The sequence below is a fragment of the Microcaecilia unicolor genome, chromosome 1 (assembly GCF_901765095.1).
Source record: "Microcaecilia unicolor chromosome 1, aMicUni1.1, whole genome shotgun sequence".
Taxonomy (NCBI): domain Eukaryota; kingdom Metazoa; phylum Chordata; class Amphibia; order Gymnophiona; family Siphonopidae; genus Microcaecilia; species Microcaecilia unicolor.
Window position 1 is genome coordinate 555440726 of NC_044031.1, and position 16934 is coordinate 555457659.

General features: G+C 42.5%; 1 protein-coding gene across 1 annotated transcript in view; it reads left to right on the top strand.

Moving 5' to 3' along the window:
* DCAF13 (DDB1 and CUL4 associated factor 13) overlaps nucleotides 1-16934 on the top strand; it is a 161749-nt gene that overhangs the window by 133691 nt on the left and 11124 nt on the right. Inside the window, 1 exon segment of the mRNA XM_030217586.1 lies at nucleotides 9006-9169. Coding sequence (XP_030073446.1) covers nucleotides 9006-9169 — 164 coding nt within the window.

Genomic DNA, 16934 nt, shown 5'->3' on the forward strand with positions numbered 1-16934 from the left:
ATTACATCCAGTTGACAAATTCTCGACGTCTCTTTGCCACACTGAACTCTCTCCTCAAAGTGCCTTCACTTCCAACCCCCCCTTCACTTTCCCCCCAGACTCTGGCTGAGTTCTTTCATGATAAGGTTCACAAGATCAAACTTGAATTCTCAACCAGGTCACCTCCACCTCTCCTTCCCTTAGCCCATTCTCTCAACCCTCCAACCCCTGCCTCCTTTTCTTCCTTTTCTGAAATCACTGAAGAGGAAACTACACATCTTATTTCCTCCTTGAAACTAACCACCTATTCCTCTGATCCTATTCCCACCCATCTACTTAACACTATCTCTCCTACTGTCATCCCTTTTATCTGTCATATCCTCAATCTTTCACTGTCCACTGCGACTGTTCCTGATGCCTTCAAACATGCCGTAGTCACACCACTCCTTAAAAAACCTTCATTGGACCCTACCTGTCCTTCCAACTATTGCCCCATCTCCTTCCTCCCTTTCCTGTCCAAGATACTTGAATGTGCTTCTTCTATGTTTGTGCAGCGCTGCGTACGCCTTGTAGCGCTATAGAAATGCTAAATAGTAGTAGTAATTTGATTTGCTTACTTTATTTATTTATTTTCTATTATATTGTAAGCTCTTTGAGCAGGGACTGTCTTTCTTCTATGTTTGTGCAGTGCTGCGTATGCCTTGTAGCGCTATAGAAATGCTAAATAGTAGTAGTAGTAGTAGTACTGTTCACCGCCGTTGCCTTGACTTTTTTTCACCTCAAGCTATTCTTGATCCACTTCAATCTGGCTTTCACCCCCTTCATTCAACTGAAACAGCACGTGCTAAAGTCTCCAATGACCTGTTCCTGGCCAGATCCAAAGGCCTCTATTCTATCCTCATCCTTCTCGATCTGTCTGCTGCTTTTGACACTGTTGATCATAGCCTACTCCTTGATACGCTGTCCTCACTTGGATTTCAGGGCTCTGTTCTTTCCTGGTTTTCTTCTTATCTCTCCCAGCGTACCTTTAGTGTATACTCTAGTGGATCCTCCTCTACTTCTATCACACTGTCAGTTGGTGTACCTCAGGGATCTGTCCTGGAACCTCTTCTTTTCTCCATCTATACTTCTTCCCTTGGTACTCTGATCTCATCCCATGGTTTTCAGTATCATCTTTACGCTGATGACTCCCAGATCTACCTCTCCACACCAGAAATCTCAGCCAAACTCCAGGCCAAAGTATCAGCCTGGATGTCTCAGCGCCATCTGAAACTAAACATGACCAAGACTGAGCTTCTTATCTTTTCCCCTAAACCAACCTCTCCTCCTCCCCCATTCTCTATTTTTGTGGCTAACATTCTCATCCTTCCTGTCTCATCAGCTCGTAACCTTGGGGTCATCTTCGACTCCTCCCTCCTTTCTGTATAATATCACTAAAATTTGCCCTTTCTTTTCTGAGCACACTACCAGAACCCTCATCCATACTCTTATCACCTCTCGCTTAGACTATTGCAACTTGCTTCTCACAGGTCTCCCACTTAGCCATCTCTCTCCTCTTCAATCTGTTCAAAATTCTGCTGCACGACTAATATTCTGCCAGTGTTGCTATGCTCATATTAGCCCTCTCCTCAAGTCACTTCATTGGCTCCCTATCCGTTTCCGCATACAGTTCAAACTCCTCTTATTGACCTATAAGTGCATTCACTCTGCAGTTCCTCAGTACCTCTCCACTCTCATCTCTCCCAACATTCCTCCCCGGGAACTCTGTTCACTGGGTAAATCTCTTTTATCTGCACCCTTCTCCTCCACTGCTAACTCCAGACTCCGTTCCTTTTATCTTGCTGCACCATATGCCTGGAATAGACTTCCTGAGCCGGTATGTCAAGCTCCATCTCTGGCCGTCTTCAAATCTAAGCTAAAAGCCCACCTTTTTGATGCTGCTTTTAACTCTAACCCATATTCACTTGTTCAGAACCCTTATTTTATCATCCTCACTTTAATATTCCCTTATCTCTTGTTTGTTCTGTTTGTCTGTCCTAATTAGATTGTAAGCTCTGTCGAGCAGGGACTGTCTGTTCATGATCAAATGTACAGCGCTGCGTACGTCTAGTAGCGCTATAGAAATGATAAGTAGTAGTAGAGTTGGTATCTCCTGACTGTTTGGAATATAAAGTGTTTTCCGAGGAACCATTATATGACCCCTGATGTAGGCGTTGTTTGGCGCCGAAACACGGACTGCGTCGGATCCCCCTGTATCAGTGACAATAAAATATTTCTTCACAATATCTCCAGCTTCAGATTCATCTTTTGGTCAGCCTCTACTTCTCCTTGCCAAGTCACTTAACCCTCCATTGCCTCAGGTACACAATTAGATTTTGAGCCCTCCAGGAACAGGGAAATACCCAGTGTACCTGAATGTAACTCACCTTGAGCTACTACTGAAAAGGTGTGAGCAAAATCCAAATTAATTAATTGCCATGTTAAATACCTAACTGCTAATGTTAACTGTTAAACACTTAGGGCCCTGTTTACTAAGATGCGCTAGCGCTTTTAGCGTGTGCTGTGTAGGCGCCCATAGGAATATTGTGGGTGACTACACAGTGCGCACTAATGGTTAGCACACGCTAAAAACGCCAACGCGCCTCTAGCTTGGCTTAGTAAACAGGGACCTTAATGCACTTTAATAAATAGGCTACTGTAGCATTTTTCCTGTCTTAAAATCTTGACATCAAGCACTAAGGGACCCTTCTACTAAGCTGCTTAGGCACTAATATGCGCCTAATGAGGAAGCACTAATATGTTCTGATCCATTTTGCTATTTGCATGTTCTAACATGCACTATTTATTTTTTTATGGAGAGGGGGCATGTCAGGGGCAGGGAATGGGTATGGATATGCTAATCAGTTAGTGCATGGACATTTGCCACCTTGGTAACCGGTTAGTGCGGAAGCCCTTAGTGTCTGCTAAATAGGAGGCAGTAAGTGCTCTTGAGGTAATATTTTTAAATGGTCATGTGCTAATGCTAACGTTAGTGCACAGTAAGAAAAAATATATAATAGAAAATTGCCTCTTTTACGGCCACACTAGAAATGGACTTAGCAGAAAAGACCCACTTAAGAACATGCTGAGCCCGTTTACTAGCACAGCTTAATAAAAGTTATTAGCCACCTCTTATCTTTTCTGTCCATTTCATTTTTGTTTGTTTGTTTTGCTGGTCGATCATGACACATGTTTCTTATGGTATGCTGGAGGTTCAGCTTGCCTGCTGTTTCCTACCATTTCTTTTAGACACTATCACTTTCATGTCTTCTTGACTTGCCCGCCAAGCAGGAAGAACTGGTTCATGTAGACTGTAGAGAGATCCGACAGGAGCTGAATGGAGGAGGAAAAGAGGGGGGAAATGATAGACCACAGTGGGGGAAGGGGGAGATGTTGGATCACGTGGGTGGGGGGTAAAGATGGGGGGACAGGACAAAGGGGAGATGTTGGATCACGTGGGTGGGGGGTAAAGATGGGGGACAAGACAAAGGGGAGATGTTGGATCACGTGGGAGGGGGTAAAGATGGGGGACAGGACAAAGGGGAGATGTTGGATCACGTGGATGGGGGGGGTAAAGATGGGGGATGCTGGTCAGAATGTATAGAACAGAAAGGGCACATGGGGTTGAGGGAATAGATTGACAAAGAGAGAGAGAGTGGAAAGCTATAGGTAGGAATAGGTAAAAAGAGGTAGATTGAGGACCGGTTGAAAAGGAGGAGGAGTGAAATCTGGATAGAGAAACAAAAATAAATGGAAGAAAGCTGAAAGGAAGAGATGGATGTGGGGAAGGAGAGAGAGAAACCCTTGAAAGAGAGTTAAGAGAAGACAGAGGGAAGCAGAAACCAGAGCCTGAGACCATCACAATTGGAAAAACAAAATGGGCAAACAGCAAAGGATGAATACAAAGAATGTTATTTTCTAATTAAAGATTTGAATATGTCACTTTTTGGTATCTTCCAGGGTCAGTGTTAAATATGGCTGGGGGTTAGCGCACAGATAGTACTACTACTACTACTACTATTTAGCATTTCTATAGCGCTACAAGGCATATGCAGCGCTGCACAAACATAGAAGAAAGACAGTCCCTGCTCAAAGAGCTTACAATCTAATAGACAAAAAATAAATAAAGTAAGCAAATCAAATCAATTAATGTGAACGGGAAGGAAGAGAGGAGGGTAGGTGGAGGCGAGTGGTTACAAGTCAAAAGCAATGTTAAAGAGGTGGGCTTTCAGTCTAGATTTAAAGGTGGCCAAGGATGGGGCAAGACGTAGGGGCTCAGGAAGTTTATTCCAGGCGTAGGGTGCAGCGAGACAAAAGGCGCGAAGTATGGAGTTGGCAGTAGTGGAGAAGGGAACAGATAAGAAGGATTTATCCATGGAGCGGAGTGCACGGGAAGGGGTGTAGGGAAGGACGAGTGTGGAGAGATACTGGGGAGCAGCAGAGTGAATACATTTATAGGTTAGTAGAAGAAGTTTGAACAGGATGCGAAAACGGATAGGGAGCCAGTGAAGGGTCTTGAGGAGAGGGGTAGTATGAGTAAAGCGACCCTGGCGGAAGATGAGACGGGCAGCAGAGTTTTGAACCGACTGGAGAGGGGAGAGGTGACTAAGTGGGAGGCCAGCAAAAAGCAGATTGCAGTAGTCTAAACGAGAGGTGACAAGGGTGTGGATGAGGGTTTTGGTAGAGTGCTCGGAAAGAAAGGGGCGGATTTTACGGATGTTGTAAAGAAAGAAACGACAGGTCTTGGCAATCTGCTGGATATGAGCAGAGAAGGAGAGAGAAGAGTCAAAGATGACCCCAAGGTTTCGAGCTGAGGAGACAGGGAGAATGAGAGAGCCATCAACAGAAATAGAAAACGGGGGGATGAAGACAAACTAGACCTGGTATTCTACAAAGGGGTTGACATCCCAGAATTCTGAGAACAGTATTGAAATAACTCCCCTATCATGGTCAGACTATTTTCTAATTAAATTTTCCCTAAGTGACCACCTGGAACAAATGGCACCTCCCAGAGTTTGGAAGGAGATCAGAGACAAAAAAAAAAAGCTGACCATTGAAAATTTCCTAGAGGCCTTGGACTATCCACATGTAGATGAAAAGACAACCACAGTGTCAGAACAGGTTGACATTTGGAATACACACTTAGCCAAGACCTTAGAGAAAACGGCACCACTAAAAAAGTTCTTATGCCCCACTAACAAATGCTCACCTTGTTTTCTCCAGAATTTTGAATCCTTAAACGCAAAGGACGGAAACTAGAAAGGAGATGGTGTAAATCTTGCCTGGATGAAGACAGGCTAAACTGTAGGAAGCACACGACAAAGTACCACCAAGCCTTAACAGTAGCCAAAAACCAATATTTCTCTCAATGCATTGCACAGGCTGCCAATTCAACCAAGCAGTTGTTCAGTATAGTAAACACACTACTAGAACCCCCACAATAGAACCAGCCTGCTCAGTCTAAACTGAACTGCAATGATTTTGCTGCATACTTTGCCAACAAAATTTAAAGTTTCCACCGGGATTTACAGGCAGTCCCACTCAATCTCCAATCAGTTAACCAGGAGTGCACAAACTCACCCCCTCCTGACAGAGGCAGATGGGACACTTTTAACCCAATCACAGAGGAGAGCCTTGACTAAATCCTAAGAGACCTTTGACCAACTACATGCTCCCTCAACCTCCGCCCATCAAAGATAGTGCAGCAGGCAAGTATGGGCCTCATATAAGGTGCCACAAAAATTGTGAACTCCTCTCTTTCTGATGGGCAGCTACCAAAAGCATTAAAAAGAGCAGTGGTTCACCCTTTGCTTAAGAAAAACAACCTTGACCAGGACAAGCTTGAAAGTTACCAGCCAGGATCGAACATCCCATTTCTAGAAGAAACTTATAGAACAAATAGTCTGTATTCAACTCTCCAGAGTAGCACCCACACTCTGGAATGCAGGGCCTGAAAGGCTCCACTTAACACAAGACTATCTGTATTTCAGGAAGCAGGTGAAAACTTGGCTCTTCAACCAGGCCTTTAATGAAAGAAGTAACTAAGTTGTTAGCCTCACTCACACACAGGAGTGACACGAGCTGCACAATGTGCAGCAGGACATGTTTATCCACCCCTCCCCTAGCTTAGATAATATTTAACCATCTCTCTGGCCTCATGTGCAACTTTCTTTAAATTAGTCACTTTACTTTCTAACTCTTCTTTGCTTTACCCTTCACTATCAATTAAAGTGTTCTATTACGTATTGTGTGGACATTGTAAGTAGTATACTATGGCATACTTTGTATTGTTGTTGAATATTTTTACTGCTGTACTTGCCTATTGCTTATGTTTGATCTATTCTTACTGTACACCACCTTGAGTGAATTCCTTGAAAAAGGCGGTAAATAAATCCTAATAAATAAATGATTGACTAAAAGAGAGAAACTGTCTAGGTCCATGTCAATCTGGATTCAGACCCGGTTATGGAACAGATACGGTCCCCTTATCCCTACTAGCTGATCTTCACAGAAATCGAGACAGGGTATTCACCTTGTTGTTAGTACTGTTAGATTTCTCACAGCTTTTGGCACTGTGGATATGATATCATGCTATCATGACTGACAGAAACAAGTATCAGTGGCACAGTACCTGCTTGGTTCAGACCCTATCTATCAGATAGGCAACAATCCATAATGTTTGGCAGCAACTCATTACCACCATGGACACTGACCTGCGGGGTAACACAAGGATAGATACTGTCACCTATTCTGTTCAATATGTACCTCAAGCCACTAGCTGAGCTGATAAGGTCAATGGACACTCAGTTCTAAATCTACACGGATGATTTGCAGCTACTCATACCCATTGAAACTGAATAAACTGATTACCTGTCTAACATCAATTCAAGAATGGGCTAAACTCAACAAACTTTGCCTGAACCCAAGTAAAACCGAGCTTCTCTGGGTCTCTAACACAAGTGGATACATACCTGACATCAACATCTCTTTTGGGAAGAACAAACTCTCCCTCAAATCACAAGTCAGGAACCTTGGAATGCAGTTAGATTCAACACTTACTCTGATTCCCCAAATCTAAGCAACCTACAAGAGCTGCTTCTACTATTTGCGACAGCTACGCTGCCTCTCTCCTTACATCGAGAAGGTAACTCTTATCCCAGTTGTGCACGCCATGATAACAGCAAGACTGGATTACTATAATGCACAGCGGTCTGACTACAAAGGGCCTGCACCAGCTCCAATTGATTCAGAATGCTGCAGCAAGTCTAATAGAAGGTTGCAAGCGACGTGACCAAATCACACCATTTTTGCAAAAACTTAATTGGCTACAAGTACAATACAGGGCTAAATTTAAAACTCTGTGTCTGATCTTCAAGGCTTTTAAAGGAAATGGCCCTGAGTAGCTGAAGAATAGGATGATCCTCTACAAACCTCCAAGGACACTAAGGTCCTCCCAAGGACTATCACTAACCACACCCTCTCCATGTGAAATTACATGATGTGATACCCGCAAACGAGCCTTCTGCGGAGTAGCCCCCACACTCTAGAATGCACTCCCTGAAAGGCTCCGCTTAACACAAGACTATCTCTACTTAGGAAGCAGGTGAAAGCTTGGCTGTTCAACCAGACCTTTAATGGAAGAAGTAACTAACTTGTTAGACTCACTCACACACAAAAGGAGTGACACGGGCTGCACATACTGCAGCAGGAATGTTTATCCATTCCTACCCTAGCTGAGATAATGTTTAACCATCTCTCTGACTTCATGTGCACCTTTCTTTAAATTAGTCACCTTATTTTTTTTTAACTCTTCCTACTCTCTTACCTATCTATATGTTAACCATCTCTCCGACCTCATGTGCAACTTTCTTTAAATTAGTCACCTTACTTTCTAGCTCCTACTACTTTCTTACCTATTTATATGTTCCATCTTTGCTTATACCCTACACTTTCAGTTAAAATGTTCTATTACGTATTGTGTTGATTTTGTAAGTAGTATACTTCCCTCGCCCTTAATTGTCTTGTCTGTATTTTTTAGATTGTAAGCTCTTTTGAGCAGGGACTGTCTCTGTGTCAGGTGTTCAGCGCTACGTGCGTCTGGTAGCGCTTTACAAATGCTAATAATAATAATACTATGCCATACTTTGTATTGTTATTTGAATATTTTTACTGCTGTAATTGTCTATTGCTCATGTTTGGTTTATTCTTACTGTATACCACCTTGAGTGAATTCCTTCAAAAAGATGCTAAATAAATCCTAATAAATAAATAAACCTTCAGTATAACATACATTATGCTGCAGTCTGAGTGTTTAGCAGTTTATAAGAAACATATAATTTTATTTGCTTTTTTAAAGTATTTGCTGGCATTCTGTTTCCTATTTTAAGGAATTGGGACTCTGGACATTAACGTACAGGACATGACAGATCCGTAGGACTTTTCTAGCTACTGTAAATTAATCGTTCATAAACCAAAACAAAATGAAAAAGATAAAGAAAATCTTCAGTTTGGCCACTGATGGGAGCTGTAGCTGTTGTGTTCAACATAAAAACTTGTTTCTTTAATTGTGACAATGTAAACAATATGATAGAGGTCTATAAAATACTGAGTAGAGTTGAATAGGTAGATGTGAATTGCTTATTTACTCTTTCCAAAAATATTAGAATTAGGGGGCACACAGTGAAGCTAGTAAGTAGTAAATTTAAAACAAACCAGAGAAAATATTTCTTCACTCAACTTGTAATTAAACTCTGGAATTTGTTTCTAGAGAATATAATAAAAGCAGTTAGCTTAGCAGGGTTTAAAAAAGGTTTGGATAATTTCCTAAGAGAAAAGTCCATACACCATTATTAAGATGGACTTAACTATCCACTGCTTATTTCTAGCATAAGTAGCATAAAATCTGTTTTATTGTTCTGGGATCTTGCCAAGTACTTGTGACCTGGATTGGCCATTTCTGTTATAACGCTTAGTTGTCTTTCTTGCAGCTTACACCTCGAGAGAAATCATCACTAAACTATAGCCAAAAGCTAAAGGAGAAGTTTCAGCACCACCCACAGATTAAACGCATAGCACGCCACCGCCACCTACCTAGAGCCATCTATAGCCAGGCCAAGGAACAACGCATCATGAGAGAAGCTCGTCGCAAAAAGTATGTTTTCACTTGGTAACATTGTCTTATTCCAGGCTATCTTTAAAATGAGTTCAATTCTCCTGGTTTTGTCTCAGCCAAAACAGATTTGTGTGTCTTCCAGAATCAGGTGACCAGGTGTTAACTCCTGTATTGTGTATTACTACTACTATTTTTTAGCACTTCTAGATGTATTTATTTATTTATTGCATTTGTATCCCACATTTTCCCACCGTATGTCAGGTTCAATGTGGCTTACATATTGCTAAAAAGGTGGTTACAAAATTTAGATTTGTAGAAGTCTAGTATATAATACAGAAGTACAATAAACGCTTATGTTGATATATTAGCATATTGTGAGAGAGGTTAATAGTATTGTTTTCCATTTCTGAACTTTTCTTGATGTATGGTGGTGTGGGATTAGGCATATCCAGGGGAGACAGACTTCTTGAAAAGATGTGTTTTCAGTTTTGTTCTGAATTGTAGATAGTTTTCTGTGAGTTTCAGTTCTTTGGGTAGTGAGTTCCAAAGTTGTGTGCCTATAAACGAGAGGCTGGTGGCATGTGAAGATTTGTATTTTATACCTTTGCAATTGGGGTAGTGAAGGGTTAGGTAGGTTCTTGCTGTTCTTGTCACATTTCTTATTGGTAGATCGATAAGTTCCATCATGTAATCTGGTGCGAGTCTGTAGATGATTCTGTGGACTATTGTGCATATTTTGAAAGCTATGCGAGCGTTAATAGTAAGCCAATGTATGCTTCTTAGGAGGGGTTTCGTGCTTTCAAAGTATGTTTTCTGGCAGCCGTGTTTTGTGCTGTGTGTAGTTTTCTTATGATTTGATCTTTGCAGCCTACGTAAATATTTTTGCAGTAGTCTACATGTGTTAGCACCGTGGTTTGGATCATGTTGCGGAATGAATCTCTGGGAAAGTAAGGTTTTATACGTTTGAGCTTCTGTATAGTGTGGAACATTTTCTTGGTCGTGTTCTTAGCTTGGCTTTCTAGCGTTAGGTTGCGGTCAATTGTTATGCCTAAGATTTCTTGGTCTGAGATTGGGAGGGATGAACCTTGTGCGTTAGTTGCCAAGGGGGTAACATTATTGTATTGGTACGAGAGAATGAGACATTGGGTTTTATCTCTATTGAGTTTTAACTTGAATGCTGATGCCCAGGATTCCATGATGGTCATGCTGTTTATTTCCTTGATTTCTGTGTGGTTCTGTTTGAAGGGAATATAGATGGTGATGTCATCTGCGTAGAGAAATGGATTAAGGCCTTGTTTGGATAGAGATTTAGCCAGTGGTGTCATCATTAGGTTGAATAAGTGAGAGTGGTGATCCTTGTGGTACTCCACATTCCGCTTTCTAAGGTAGAGATATATCTGAATTTGATTTGACTTGGTACGTTCTGGATGTCAGAAATCCCTTGATCCAGGAGAGTACCTTTCCTGTAATTCCTATCTTGTTGAGGATTCTCAGTAGTATGTGGTGGCCGACCATATCGAATACGCTTGATAGGTCAAATTGGAGTAGGAGGATGTTTTTACCCCTTGCTATTTCCTGCTTGAATCTGCTCAGGAGTGTGGTTAGTATTGTTTCTGTACTGTGGTGAGGTCTGAAGCCAGATTGAAATTCATGCAGTATGTTGAAATCAGTGAGGTATTCTGTTAGTTGTTTGGCGACTATGCCTTCTGTCAATTTGGTTGATAGGGGTATGGATGCTATAGGTCTGTAATTTCGAGGTGTCTTCTGCTTTTTTTGTGTGTGTGTGTCTTTTGGGATTGGAATTAGTAGGATATTTCCTCTGTCCTGTGAGAATAGACGTTTTTTGAATAGATAATTAAGGTGGTCTGTGAGTTCTGTGACATATTGATTAGGGGGGTGTTCTTCATTATATAGTTGGGGCAGGTGTCTAGTTGGCAGTGGGCGGAGGAGAATTTTCTGAGTTTGTGAGCTATTATTTTGGTGCTTAGATGAGTGAAGTTATTCCAAATACGGTCTGCTGGGTATTCCCTTGGGTTCGGATCTAGTTCGTTTATGAAGGTTTCTAGATTAATATTTCTCTGATGCAGATTCTTGCGTAGATTGGTAATTTTTTCTTCAAAGTATTTGGCAAGATTGTCTGCATGTGGGAGGTTTGCATTTGGTATAGTTACCGTTTTGGTGTTAAGTAAGTTGTTTATTAGTTTGTATTTATTTTTTATTTTCTTACATTTGTACCCCGCGCTTTCTCATTCATAGCAGGTTCAATGCGGCTTACATATTATATACAGGTACTTATTTGTACCTGGGGCAATGGAGGGTTAAGTGATTTGCCCAGAGTCACAAGGAGCTGCCTGTGCCTGTAGTGGGAATCGAACCCAGTTCCCCAGGATCAGGCCTTTAATGATTGTTTTGGGGTTTTTTCCAGTTTCGTTCTAATTTTCTAGTTTACGTTTTTAGAATTTTTAGTTCTTTGTTAAACCAGAGTATTTTATTGTGTTTTTGTGCTGATTTTGTACATATGGGCGCTATTTTGTTGAGGATTTTGTTGCATCATTTGTCCCAAACAGTGAAGAAGTCAGTTGATTCGGTTTTTGATGTCCCGTTGTTATCGTATATTTTTTGCCAAAATGTTTTGGGGTCTATTTTACCTCTTGTTTTATATAAGGCCCGTTGATGCGTTTGGGGAAGACCTTTCTTCTTCCAGCATAAGGTCATAGTTAATTTAAAGTGGTCAGACCAAGGCACGCTTTTCCATTGCTGTTCCATTACCAAAAAGGTTCGGTCACTGGATAGTTTGTATGTTAATAGATCCAGTGCATGGCCTTTTATGTGTGTGGGGTTGACTTGTGGCCAGTGGAAGTCCCACATTTGTAAGAACTCTTTGCATTCTAGTGTGTCATTTGAGGTTGTGTCCTCTAGGTGAAGGTTTATATCTCCTATTATTATTACATTAGGATTTTCGAGGCATGTTTTTGATATAAAGTCCATGAGAGTTGGTTGGGCATCTTTCCAATTTCCTGGTAGTCGATATAATATGATGCAAGTCAGGTGAGCTGGGAGGGATTTGTTTTGTAACCTGATTGCGGCGATTTCAAGTTGTGTATTAATGGATTCCGCAATGGGTTCTGAAATGAATTCGTCTTCATAGATTAGGGCTTGCCTCCTCCTCTTTTACCTGTTCTGGTCTAATGATTGATTTTGTATCCTGGAGGGCAGATGTCAAGGATTATGGGATCATCTTGGTTATGAATCCAGCACTGCATACATTATGGGTTGATTCAGTAAATGGTGCCTAAAAAATAATCACTGAAAAAAAACGCTAAAGCATTATTTTATAAGCCGCGCCTAAAGTTTGGTGTGGTTTATAGACTAACACTTAAGCATTATGGTTGCACATTAATTTAGGTACCACCATTTGCACCAACAAAAACGTAGTGCAGATGTCCACGCCTAAATTTACGCAAGGAGCACCCTTATTCTGTAATTACGCATGTAACTCAAAACCACGCCCCTGTTCTGCCAGGTACTCAATCTCAGCCAAAGAAGCCAAAAATGGACCATTCTCACCTCAAGTCTCAATGTTTGTTTGAAGGATGAATCAGCACTGTCCTGTAATCACAGGTCAACACACCTTGTGCTGTCTTAAGACTCTGTTTAGGGCAACCTCTTAATTTGTATCAATGGCCACTGAAAATCAAGGGGGAGATAAGCGTATTAGTGTATTCTTTTATCGGCGCCTATATTTAGGCACGGTATATAGAATACGCTTAGTTGATATCTCAACGCCTAAAACTACATGCATCCATTTACATGAGTGAAAACATTGCATAAATCCCAGCGCTTAGATTTAGGCGCACTGGGCCATGTTCTCTAACTATGCATGTACATTTCAGGACGCCCAGAAAACGTCCATTTCCCTGCCCATAACCATGCTCCTTTTTGCCTGCAAGCATTAGAAGTTTGGCACACTTCGTTACAGAATAGTTTAGTGAGTTGTGTGCATAAATTCTAATTAGTGCCAATTAGTGCTCATGCTTGTTAAGTGCTGTTATCAGCGCTCATTAGCTTGTTAATCTTGTTAAGTTATGTGTGTTTTTATAGAATCCGCTTGGATTTTGGCATGGATCTCTAGCACGCTACATAGGTTCTGGGGGCAAATGCATTATAGATCTGGTTGGCATATTCTCTACAAACATATAACTGATTGCTGTTCATTACTACTCCTTTCTTTAACCCTGTAATAATTTTAACAGCAATTAGCAGTCAGAAAATGAAGTAGTATGATCAGTTCTTTGTGATGCTTGTCAATAGAAAATGCATGCTTAAGAGCAATAGAAACTTTTTTTGTTACACTTTTATTTGAAATTCATCATTCTGTTTAACCAGTTTGGCCTTTGCTTTTTTTTGGCATGTCTTCGGGCTACAGGCATTTTAGCTTGTACAGAGTCCGTATAAGAATTACCATACATAACTATGTATACATCAGAGCTAGTTTACAAAATGCAAATCTTTATGGTCCGTATAGTGACGTACAGTCTCATCTAGTAATGTGAAGAACACTAGCAGAGAAATCCATTTCTTTAACTATGTACTTATTAGAGAGTGACTGTAAATATATGTAACATTCAGCTCAGGAGCAATGGAATGTTTTGTTTGGGGATTCCAATCATGCCCCAATATCCCCTTCCCCCCCCCCAAATAATGCCACTGATTTTAATGTCATCAATTCTTCCATTCATTCTTCATATACTCTTCCTGACCCTGACATTATTATCTCCTTCCCCTCCAATGTGGTCCCTCGTTACCCATCTCTTTTCTCCCTCTCCAGGCTCCACAGTCCAATCTTGCAGTCCTTGCATTGTCCAGCACCTTCCTCCCTACCACAGCTCCTCCTACTCTTTACCTTTATCAGGCAGGAGTCTGCGAAGACAGAGCCTGTGATAATGGTAGCAGACACTGTACAATCTAAAACAGGAACACGCATGGCTGGACCCGCTGTGGGAACCTCTTCCAATCCTGAAAGCGATAGAATCCTCTGACACGTCTACCCTTCTGACGTACAGTTTCTTTGGGAACTGGATGCATCACACGCTTCTACCGCCTTCAGGACCGGGAGAGATTCCCCGGCAGGCCCAGCTGTGCATGTTCCCATTTTAGACTAAAGTGTCTGCTACCGTCCACTGAAATGTGGAAGGAGGGAGGTGCTGGAACTGGATGGCAATATGCACAACCACTAAGAAATCCAGGAGGCAGATGCCAGATGGCATACTCAATATTTTGGTGGTGCCATGGCATCTTAGCTCTCGCTATTCCAATGTCTATGCTTCAACCTTCTTTTCAGTGTTTCAAATGATCCATCATTTTAAGCCTCATTTTACATAGGGTATCTCAGTGGTGTAGCTATGTGGGGCCATGGGGGCCTGCCCCCCCCCCACAAAAAAAAAAAAACTTTGCTCTGGACCTCTGGTTTGGCTGGCAGAAGACTTCATCCAGCGCTGGTCTCCACCATGCTCCTTTTAGTGAAACTGAGCATGCTGGAGAAAAAGGAGCATGCTGGATGTGAGGGGAAGAGAGAACAGGGCAGGCAATACGGCGGTGCCAGAGACCAGCGCTGGACGAAATCTTCAGCTGGCAGGGGGTTGGGGACCCCTGCCAGCCAAGGTATTTGCTGCGGTGGTGCTTCAGCTGGCGGGGTTTGGGGACCCCTGCCAGCCAAGATGTACAGCAGCGGCAGTGGGTGGGGAGCGGCAGGGCGGTGGAGGGAGGCAGCGGTGGATGGGGGTGGCAGCAGGGGCAGTGGACCAAAATGTGCCCCCCCCCACCTCGGGCTCTGGCCCCCCTCCAACCTCGAGGTCTGGCTATGCCCCTGGGGCATCTAAGTGGGAAATGGAATATCAAAGTCAGGACATTAATAATTCTCAGTCTATTTTACAAATGGCCCATTGAATGAGTAGCCTTTTGTAAAGTATGCATAAGGCTGCAGGAAATGCATCTATTTCCATAAACAGCAGTTGTGAGCCAGCATTTTATGAATATACACATTTACAAAAAGAGTAGCATCACTCAGTACCCTTTACCCTTTAATTACATGTGTATGGAGCGATTTTTCTCTCTTTATGCTTGTAAGTGCCAGCATTTATAAATATGAGAGGTGCATGCTAGAAAATGACACACATAAGAGCAGTCAATTAAGGAGCCAAACTTCTAGATGCAAACTTTTACATTTTAAAGGTCATTTAAAATACTAGAGCATGTCCCCTCCATCACTCTTCTTAAGCCCTGGCCGAAATGAACTTTACTCCCACTTAGGTATGCCTAAGATGAAATGCAGAAGACAGTGGGGAATTGTTTTTCAGTATTTGTGTTATCGCTTGCAAGATTGGGAATACATGTGTAATTTTTTGGGTTGCCCAAACTATGCCCAGAACATATCCACTTTGAGTTGGTGCATCATGTGGCAATTTCAGGTGTAGGCTATCTACACTGCATCCTATTTGTGTCCAGCATTCTGTGTAGAGCTTAGAAATGGAAAAATTTGTATAACAAACAGTGGAGCAGAGTCTTTTCTGAGTTTAATTAGACTGTTATAACAGAGAAATGTCAGTTTATTCTTGTGAACCCCCATTGCCATTGCTTCAAATCTATTTGATGATTTCAGTCTTGTCACTTGTGGGAAAATAATATATAGAGGTAATTTTTATAAACCACAGGTACCATTCGCACAAACGCACATGTATAGAGTAACACAGAGTTCTGTGCATAGGAAAAGGAGGCTTGGTGTGTTCTAGATGGTTCTTCAAAGTATATATGTATTCTGTGTTCTGCAGTGACAGCAATATGTACCTCAACATTTTTACCCGTTGGCATTTACACCTGCTCAGAATTCTCCCTTCCACACAGTTCTGTGCGAGTACTTTCATATCAGTGGTTCACCTACATGCTGTATCTTGCCACTGATTATCAAATGCTGCTTCAAACACGTATATATTCTCCTGTTTCTATGCTTTGTAAAAGGCTGAGTGTTCACCAAGTCTTTTATACAATACTAGCCGTTAAGCCCGTAAAAAAGGGCGAGTATTGCAGCCCTCCTCTCTCCCCTGGCCTCACCCCGTCCACCGATCCTCCCCCCCATATCCAGCGACCCTCCTCTTTCCCTTGGCCTCCCCCCATGTCCAGCAACCCTCTCTGTGCCCTGCTCTCATCCCAAGTCCAGCAACCATGGCCTCTCACCCCTGCCCTCCCCCCATGTCCAGCTACCCTCATCGCCGCCACTCCCTCCCCCCTCCGTGCCGGGCCCCCTGCACTGACCTAACAGCACCTCTCACCGCCGTGTGAAAGCGCTACAGGCAGCAGCAAGATCGCTCTGCTGCTGCCTGCAGCCCTTCCACACGGAGGTGAGAGGCGCTGTCAGGTCAGTGCAGGGGGCCTGATACAGAGGGGGGCAGGAGCGGGGGGGAGGGGGGAGGTTGTTTCGCGCGATGTTCCTTTCCAGGCGGCGGCGGTGTCGTCCAACAATTCGACTCTGTTTCCCTCTCTGTTCCGCCCTCTGACGTCACAACATCTTGACGCAAGGGCGGGACAGACAGGGAAGTCTGTACTGTGCATTTGCAAGTGAGTATGGTCACTTGCCGTTTATATGTTTGATTGGCATAGATTTAAAGAGGTGCACTTGTATGTCCGTTTCCCCACCTGTGCAACTTATACGAAGTTGTGCTCTAAATGCATATCTACACCTACATTTTAAATCATATTAATTAAGCTTAGCAGTTTAATTCCATGCTAGGAAGCCCATTTTATACTAATT